The sequence below is a fragment of the Columba livia genome, chromosome 1 (assembly GCF_036013475.1).
Source record: "Columba livia isolate bColLiv1 breed racing homer chromosome 1, bColLiv1.pat.W.v2, whole genome shotgun sequence".
Taxonomy (NCBI): Eukaryota; Metazoa; Chordata; class Aves; order Columbiformes; family Columbidae; genus Columba; species Columba livia.
The window spans coordinates 174,875,136-174,885,059 of record NC_088602.1 but is presented as its reverse complement, the minus strand read 5'-3'; the positions used below and the strand labels follow the sequence as shown (position 1 = coordinate 174,885,059).

The window sequence follows — 9,924 nt, the reverse complement described above, 5'->3', positions numbered from 1 at the left end:
CTTAACATTCTCATGTTTTAATATGAATCTTAAGAAGATTATAACATCTGGAAGTATTTTTTCAGTTCACCTACCACTTCATACCATCTGCCCATGCATCATGGGTTGAGCTCAGAAATGTAATGACATTAACAGTCATGAAGTTAGCAAAAAAAAGAAAAAAAACATTCTCTAAAATGTGCTCTTTGGCTTCCAAGACCTCTGAAAACACTCACAACCACATTTTAAAGCTCCTTTATGCAACCATGAGCCATAGAAACATGCCTTTATCTACCAAGAAAGTTAACTTCCACATCACCACTTTTGGCTTCCATCAGACATTTTCAGAGCACACTCAGCCATGACGGGATCCACTGCACACACTTGACAGAGCCTGAACGGAAGCTGCAGCCCCTGTGACACCAAGGTAGGTCATGGGTTTGTAATGGCCACGGTGCAAATAAAAAAGCACCATATTCTGTGCCCCACACAAGGAACGGACAGACACTCGGAGCACTGTTGAAGACTTAGGTCTCTTTAGCTTGGAAGAGACTGAGAGGTGACCTCATTAATGTTTATAAATATGTAAAGGGTGAGTGTCACAGGGATGGAGCCAGGCTCTTCTTGGTCACAACCAATGATAGGACAAGGGGCAATGAGTACAAACTGGAATACAGGAGGTTCCACTTAAATTTGAGAAGAAACTTCTTCTCAGTGAGGGTGACAGAACACTGGAACAGGCTGCCCAGGGAGGTTGTGGAGTCTCCTGCTCTGGGGACATTCAAAACCCACCTGGACACCTTCCTGTGTAACCTCATCTAGGTGTTCCTGCTCCGGCAGGGGGATTGGACTAAATGATCCTTCGAGGTCCCTTCCAATGCCAAACATTCTGTGATTATGTGACTCCCTTTCAGCTCGCTGTCCCTCAAGATGCGCCGGGCGCAGTCGCGTCCCACCCTCGGGGACACCAACAGTCACCACGTCCCACTCATTGGCGCTCCGGCCTGGCACCAAAACGAGGCTCCACAACCCAGCGGGCACCGCGCCGCGGAGGCCCCGCCGTCCCCCTCAACTACACGCCCCGGCGTGCATCGCCAATGGCGGCGGACGGGACGCGGGCGCGATGCACGCTGGGAATCGTGGTCCTCGTCAACCTCCCCGCCGCCTCCCCCTTCCTCCCGCCACTTTCCAACGGCGGCCTAAACTTCCCGCGCACGCTCTGCGCCACGTACGCTCTGGCGTCACAGGCCCGCGGGTACCTCTCGCCCGCTCGCAGAGCCAATCAGGAGCGCCGGCAGCGCGAGGGGGCCCCTCCCGACCTTTGACCCGGCGCCGAGCGCGAGCGGCTGCCCGCCCGCCTCCCCGCCCCTCCCGCCGTGTCAGCCGCAGGAGGCGGCGGAGCGACCGCCCGCCCGCCCGCCTTCCCCGCCGCCCTCGGCTCCGGCTTCGGCTCGGCTCGCCGAGCGCCGTCCCCAGCAGCGGGCGAAGTGGAGCCGGCGAGGCCGGGAAGACGCCGCCTCCTCCTTCACTCCTCCTCTCCCTCCCCTCCCCCGGCCAGGTCCGTCAACATGGCGAGCGCCTCGTACCACATCTCCAACCTTCTGGAGAAGATGACATCCAGCGACAAGGACTTCAGGTGGGAGCCGCGGCCACTCCCCCCGCGCCCTCCGCCGCCCCGCCACCCCCTCCCCGCCGCCGCTCTCGCCGGCCCCGGGCCCCGCGCCGCCCTGCCCCCCACGGCTGCCTCCGCGCCGGCTCCGGGCCTGGCGCCGCAGCTGACAGGGCGGCCGCAGGTGCCCGGCGGCGGGGAGGCCTGCGGCGCCCAGCAGGGCCTGGGCTGTGCCCGCCGCGCTGCCTCTCGCGGTGGGAGAGGCCGCCCTTGCGGGGCTGGGCGCGAATCTGCTGTTCCCCGGGGCAGAAAGTTCCCGGGAGGGGGGCGCCGCTTCTCGCCGCTTGGGAAGGACGGGACACGGCAGTGCCCGGAAAGCCGCGGCCTCCACGCGTCGTTGGGCAGAGATCGCAGGCAACCGGGAGGAGCCGAGCGGCCGTCAGGTTGCTGGACCGCGTGGGGTTAGGCCGGGCAGGAGGTTAAGGGTTCAATTTCCGTCCTCACAGATGCTCAGAAGCCGAATGGACGGAGCCCTGAGCAAACTGCGGTAGCTGACCCTGCTTCGAGCAGGGGATGTAGACCAGATGACCTCCTGGGGTTCCTGCCTAACCTTAAAAAAACAGGGATCCTGTGATTTTGCGAATGGGCGCAGGGAGGACCACCCAGCACAGCGGGCTGGGGCGTACTAAATGCACATGCTTCATGGATGCTGCATCTTGTAGACTCTCGTAGACTTGTACTCCTCGCACAATTTCGTACTGCCTCTAAACGTCTGTGCATCCAGAGAGAAGTGCAGTTAAGACTTACAGGGACAGGTATAAGTAATTTTGAGCTTAGGATCTCTCACAAGAACACTACTTTTTATTGGAATATTTGCTTGCTTTGTAATAAATTAATAGCAGATAAACTGCAAACATTTGGGTGTCAGAAAATGAAATGGTACAAGTAAGTGAGTAAAAAACAGCAGAGGTTATACACTTACACGGTAGTTCTAGCAAAGTGTTATGTTAAAAATAGTTACATTTCTTTGTATTGTGTCCCACCAGAAATTCACCTTTGAAGCCTTTATTTGTCATAGAGGGTACATTAATACAGACAGGGAAAAGGCATAAAATACCCTTAGGTTTTGATGCTTTGCTGCAGCATTACAGTGCTTAGTTTATAGTTAAAGAACACACTGACATCCAAACAGGTGTTTTGTTAATATATAAAAATCTGAAGGAAAATAGAGGTGATGATTAAGTAACAATAGAGTTTGATTTTGAATACTCTTGTTTGCTTTTGGCAAACAGTTGTAGCACTGGACACAGATATGATAAATTTATTGGGGTTTTTTATATTGATTTCTTTTAGATTTTGGTAGCATGATATTAGCTTGAGAATTTAGACTAGAAATTTTGGCGTAGAAAAAAATATTGATTAGTCTAAAAAGAGACAGTCCAGAATTGCCATGTTTATTTAGACTGTACTAAAAATCAGTTCAAACATTTTATGGAAGATTTTTAATTTTTGTTATGCTAATTTGTTTATGTGGTTGAGGGAGCTTTGCATTTTGTGCTTATGGGGAGGATGGCTTACAAAACATTCTCATGAATTTGAGACTAAATATCGATTTTGATGAGTTTAAAACTTTGCCTGAAAAGGAAAGGTCACATCTGTCAAATGCAGTTGTAGCAAACACTTTTTTCCCCAGCTACATGTAGTTAACACTTTTTTTTGTAGTTGCTTTAGGAGAGCACACTTTAGAATTTACATGTTCTGGGAGCTTTGAACAACTTTGGAATTCTCAAGTATTAAAAAAAATCTTTGCATGGGTAAATATCTGACATTACAAACCATAAAAATGATTGATGATACACCTTTACAAACTGGCTGTTATGCAATAACACATTTTACGGAACTTTACGTGTATAATTTATTTGCATAATAGGTAAAATAGTGTTTAGTACTAGTAATTGTAAGTGCATTTATTCTTAGATCATTTATATTTGAAGAGGTACAGTGTAGATGATTTATTGATATCAGGGAGCTGAGTATAAACCACAGTTCAAGGATGCATTTTACTGTAAATTTTAATCCTCCTTTTTAGGGATAAACGGACTTCTCTGATGCAAATGTTTGTAGCATTTATCGTCCGGAAATTCAGATTTAAATTCTGAAGTGGGCAGTAATATAAGGTGGCAGTTTACTATATGGCTGTGGGAGAAGTAGTGTTCTCACTGGCGGAGGAGAATGACTACTCTGAGTGTAAGATATGAGGAGCTGCTGACATGCTGGTGCTTTGCACCAGGTAACCTTTGATATGCCTGAGGAGGAAGCAGTTGTGACTAAAGGCCACATCTAAACTACTCAAACCAATGTTTCTAAATACCAGCTACTTGAAACTGAAGTTGGGAGGCCACCCTGTGCGATAATGGGGTTTGGGTTGGGTTTTTTTTTTAATGGTGGAGTCTGTCAGGAGGACTCCTCAGTTGGAGTTGAGTGAAGAAGCTGCTGATGCACTGAGGATGCATAAGCTCTGCTTCGTTTAGGAGCTTGTCACAAGTAGGTGATGAGTGCATGTGAATTGGTAAGGCTAGGAAGTGGGAGCTATTGACTGAGGAAGTGCAGGGAGGTTATTAAGAAGGTTTAAGAAAAGAAGGTAAATATAGCAGTAACACGGAGACAGTTTTAAATGTTCTGGTACAGTGTGGCTTTGTATATATCCTTATTCCCATCCTATCTGTCCATCTACTTAAAGTAGCTTTTTTCCTTGCTCTTCTTAAAAGCTGATGGTCTTTTCATTCATCATCTGTTTATATGCCCTCTGGTTTCTGTCAGATTACAGACTTGTTTGAGTGGGACTGTTGGAGTGAATGAAAAATGAGTGAGGTCCTATCTTAGAAACACCTTGAGACTATTAGAGTGGAATTAAAAGACAGGACAAGTTGAGGTCCATTATATGAGGGCAGGCATCTGGTGTTTGTGATGCATATTAAGATTATGCAGAGTCTTGGCTTTCATTTGCAATAAAAGAAGTATCTAGCATGTCAGGCTGTAGAGAAAACTTTCCAAGTATGATCTGAGCTTAAGTGATGCCTGCTTAATGCTGATGTGCCTGAAATCCTAATGTCAACCTTAACTGTTTAATTACAAACCATTTTTGTCTGGGGCTTTGAAGGAGGGTTGGCACTGGGACTGAAGCCCATGGGATTTGTAATTGAGTAATACATCTGTGTTACTTCTCAGAAGAGAGGACTGTTACAAAAGAAGAACAGATTGGAAAACAGACTTCAGAAGGAAAAGAAACAAAAGGCATAAAAGCAATATTTTTGGAAAGTAATTTCTCAGTGTGTTCTTATATTGGGGATACGACTGTTATTGAACAATAAATTAATTGACATGAAAGATGATTTTATTTGCTTGATCTCTCAATAATTAATCTTGGTCTTTAATGTGGCATGCCAGATTAAGGGCTAGATAAATTTGTTGGCCATTGTCTGGACTACAAAGAAAGTAGTCTGTACAGGGGAAGTAAATGAAAACAAAATGTAGCTTCACTTATGTTTCTCCATTAATGATTAGCTTTTGTTAATTTTGTGGGAAAATGTTTGAGAAACTCTACGTCCTTATTCTTGTTTAAAAGTTGTTTTAAAATAAACTTGGAGCAGGGATTACTTTCTGAAAAAAAAAAAATCTTGTTTTTTTACAACATCAGCATAGCTGATGAAAGGACTACTTAAAATCCATGTAAGCGTCAGTTTTACTTTGTAGAGATAATTTGGAATAGAATGTAAACTATGGAAGTCAAGTGTGTAGCTGTCTTCATGAGGGAAGGATGATGACCTAACTAAAAGTTATTATTATTTTAAAATACAAATTGTCTCTTTTTTTATTCAACAACTAAAATAAATGCTACTTGCATCACAAAACAGGTAATGGTAATCCAAAGGTAAATATGATTCATTTGATAACAAATGGTGGAAACTGAGGATCTTGAATCTTGAGCACTGTGAATAACCTGTATCCTTTTAGAAATAATTATGTTATTATCTTTTGTCAGGTTTATGGCTACTAATGACTTGATGACAGAACTACAGAAAGATTCAATCAAACTGGATGATGACAGTGAAAGAAAGGTGGTGAAGATGATTTTGAAATTACTGGAAGATAAAAATGGTGAAGTGCAAAACTTAGCTGTCAAATGGTAGGTATACTTTTCTTATGGTGAAAAGAATTGTTTAATGGCTTAACATAAAGCAGTGTTGAAAAACTTAAAGGACCCCTGTTACACAAAATAATTGTGCAATTTATGTCCACAAAGGAACCATTGTACTTGTAGGTAACCTGCCTTGATTGTGGTTTCTTACAGAACTATCTTCTGTTGACATTGTGGATTAACATTTGGGGTTTCACGTGACATATAGTGCATGCAGTCCTTGCTTAAAATATGTGAATGACATGGTTGTTCTTTGGTGGTAATTCTTGAATGCAAAATAGATTTTAAAAGATTATAATTCATTGGTAGTTGCCTCATTCATATGTGACTGTGAGAAGGTAGATGATGTGCAGGGGAAGAATTGTAATATTGTAGTAGTTTTCAAGCAGAAATAAAAACCTGAAATGATAAACATATGTTTTTAGTTATAAAATATGTAACTTACTTCTTCACTAACATTCAAAGTACGGTGTTAATGGTTTTACGTGCTTTACAGGAACTGTAAATGTTTTATGGGGTCAGGGTACAGTTACTTGTGTTTTAGAGGCTTCTGTTGATTCAGTGCCCTCTCTTCCACTATTTAACTTTACAGGTAGTGTGTTTTTTCCAGAGCACCCTTTGAAGTGAAACTATATTATTATTACTTTTTTCTTTTGTTTTTCTTGGCCTTTCTGAATCCTTTTATGCCCTTGAAGGAGAGCCTCTCTGTTAAGAAGCTTCTAGTATTCCTGACAGTGTTTCTTGTTCATCAGCTCAGGGGTTTTTTTCTTTAAATATTCCATCTATAATAAATGTTCCATCAGACCTGGATCGAAATAACATTGCTACAGAAGAGCTTGGGACAGTTTGTTTCAGCTTGTTATTCTTTACAGTTTGCCCTATCAGACTAACAAAGCAGAAAATTAAAACCTGTGTGTACATCTTCTTATGTACTTAGAAGCAGTGCTTGCTTCAGTGTCTGAGATATTTTGAGTGACAGTAACCAAAACCTTGCACAGAGAAACTAGAGTAGGAATAGCAAGTTTCAAGCAAAACTTCAATATTAACAGAATAGTAATATAATTGTCACTACTTTTTCATTGCTCTTACCAGGCTTACAGTGTTGTTAAAATGTCTTCCCCCATTGCCTTTTTTTTTTAACAAACAACACAAAGCATCATGTTTATTTTTAATTCAAACTTCTGAAATGTCAGAGTTCCTTGTGGTACAGTTAAGTTTTATGGCTTTGAAACAGATTGCTTGTACTCAATCAGAACAGTAGATTATTATAAAACTTGGCTCAGGCTTAGAATTTTCTTTGTATGAAATAGCATTTTGTGGAAAAGTTATGTTGCAGTGTACAAGCAGTGTTCATCTTTAATGTACATCCTAAAGTTATCCTGAAGTTTAGATTTATGCACATAGGCACAGCTTATATAACACATTCTTTGAAACAGTGTTAGAATTTTGGACCTAAATTACACGTTATGTATATTAAAACATGTAAGAAGGATTGTAAGGGGAAGAGAATGAGAAAATAGATGGCTGCCTGTGTATGTGCACATGTGAATGTGCCATGTTCTTTTGTTACTAACCATTCTTCTATTTTTAAAGTTTACTTTGACATACTGATAAAGTTCTTGGATTTAATTAAAATTACAGGATCTATATAAAGTTTGCAGTCTTTTTGAGAAATCCAAATAACATTGAAGAACAGTGTTAAATTTACTGTAACAGGACAAGAAACATAATTGAAAAGTTTTCTGAGAAATTGTGGACATTAATTTTGAATGCATGCATTCTTTAATGTATCAGGTTATTTTTGGCATCCCAGTCACTTGCAGATGAGCTTTGGGGACAAAAAAGCCCCCTCCACCCTAAAGGAGTCTTCTTAAGGCAGCTTTACACTCACTATATTGCCAGTATCTGCGCTGCTGTTCTTGCCCTCCTTGTCCCTTTCCTTGCACTGTTGCTCATCTGGTTTTGTTGTAGACTGGTTTGGGTTCTCGGTTTTCTTCTGGCTTAGTGCTGTCTTGCAGTCAGGTGAGCATCGGTAGAAACAGTAGTGGGGGTGAAGGATGGGAGAGGTTGAGCACTATTAAGTGATAGTTTTTCTGAGGCAGTTCAAGCTGATTTGAAGTCTTCCATCTACTACAGCACTGGGTGTAAGCCTGATTCATTGGGAAGTTAAATTCAGCCAGCATATTTTTCTTGATGTTTTGGTTTTTAAATATTTTGTAGTGCTGTTCTTGTGTATTTGTGTTACAGATTTGCTGACACTTTCAGCTGAGGAAAGTGTACACTGTGTTTAGATCTCTCTATTAATTTAAATGCTCTGATGAACTTTCAGCAGGAGTTTTCATCGAACTGGCACTTGACCCATTTAAGTATAGATTCCCTCTCTCATAGAAAAAGGTTTTAAGACAACCCTATGTACCTCTAAATCTGTGTTTGAGACAGTTCTTTCCTTGAGAAAGGGAGCAGAGATTTGCAGTTTGTTAGGGGAGTTTCCTCTACAGGTAGATCAATGGAAACACTGTGAACGGCAAACTGTGAACTGTGACCACTCCTTAAGCAGGTAAGAATCTCTTGAAGGAGAATCACTCTTTCAAGATTTGATTCTTGAGGTCACTGAACAGCGCAGATTTAAAACAACTTGCAGCAGCCTTAATGCATCATTTATTCTTAGGCAAGTCTAGCAGCAAGTAAGCAGTGTTCCTGGTTTTGCCTTGTCTGCTGTTTGATTTTTGCATTTGGGTAGGAAGAACTGTATTTGTTAAATGCTGATGAGCTTGTTTCTTATCTCTTCAAAGCATGCTACTGATTTTTGTTCTTGATCCTGTCAGTTACATTATACTGATTTTGGACAGGATAAAAAAAAGTTATTTGGTTACTAAAAGTCAGGTTGAGAGTTCATGGATATTTGGGTAGCTACCTTGCAAGATAATTGTATAGTTCATTTCTGAATAAAAATGAAAATTAATGTACTGCCTTAGTACTCTTGGAGTAGAAGACAACTTGTTTTAAGCTTTGACCCTACAGAAAGGAAAGGAGTGTGTTTGTCAAGCTTCTGTTATTTCAGGCAGTAGACGTAAACTAGGTCAGTAGCTGCAGGTTGTTCACCTTTTTTTTTCTTCAGAGCATGTAAAATTTTAAATGTATTCTTGTTGACTGCATTTTTTCTGGAGGAGGAGATTTTTGCTCTGATAGTCACAGACTGTTCTACAGTCAGCCAATGTAGAAAATGTTGGATTTTCTTACAGCATATTCGTAGCTTAAGGCTGTTCGTGTAGTCCAGCGTGGTACCCTGTGCACTGTATGGTGATAATAGTGGTACTGCCTGTAGCTCTATCCAAGAGTATGTGCATCTGGATTAGACAAGCAGTGTGGTTTGTCTAAGCATAGATGTTGTGTTGAATGGACTGTTTTGCTGGCCCAAATTACACACTAATGCTTTCGTATGTTCAGAATTACAGTTTAAGGATCAACTGCTGCTCATTTTGAGCAGTTATCTATGGTTTGATACTCTGACATTTAAAACAATACTAAGGAATTTGTCTTGTTGCTGCTGTGGAATGTTTCCTGAAACCTGTAAAAACCCAAATGCATGTGCGCACGCACATCCCTATCCACATATGCACACACACATATATATATATATGAAAAAAGGGGGATTAAAGTAAGTACTTACAGTTATTCTTCCCCTGTGATCCTGTAGTTTGTCTGCATTTATCAGTGACTACTCTGGGCAGTAGTTCAATACAGGGAACCCAACTTCATGCTGGGAGTGTGAGTCATTAGTGTGAACAGGATGATGCACACACTGGCTGTTGTGTGGCAGATCCGGTTCAGCAGCTTTAAAGCCTTTTGGATGCTGTGGTAATAACAGTGCTGCACATCACTGTATACTGGTGATTTGAATAATTTTCTTTTTTCCATTTGTGAATTTTAACTCTTCCCTGTAAGTAAATGTGCTTATTTGATAGCCATTGAAATATGCCAGTTTGAGACTATAATTGCTTATGAGTTGGTGTTCCTCTTCCTAATAAGGAGCTATATATACTATTTTTATTTTCGGATGTATGTAACTTGAAGGAGACTGTGTTATAGTTGCTGTTTATTTCCATAGGCAGCTGAATGAGCTTTTGACCTTAGCGAA

The 9,924-nt window shown here is 41.8% G+C and overlaps 1 protein-coding gene across 1 annotated transcript in view; it reads left to right on the top strand.

Annotated features, from left to right (window-relative positions):
• The first annotated feature begins 1,320 nt into the window (after positions 1-1,320).
• CAND1 (cullin associated and neddylation dissociated 1) overlaps positions 1,321-9,924 on the top strand; it is a 28,305-nt gene continuing 19,701 nt past the window's right edge. Inside the window, exons 1-2 of the mRNA XM_065048464.1 lie at positions 1,321-1,615; positions 5,631-5,774. Coding sequence (XP_064904536.1) covers positions 1,548-1,615; positions 5,631-5,774 — 212 coding nt within the window. The 5' untranslated portion in view covers positions 1,321-1,547. The remainder of the gene's footprint in view (positions 1,616-5,630; positions 5,775-9,924) is intronic.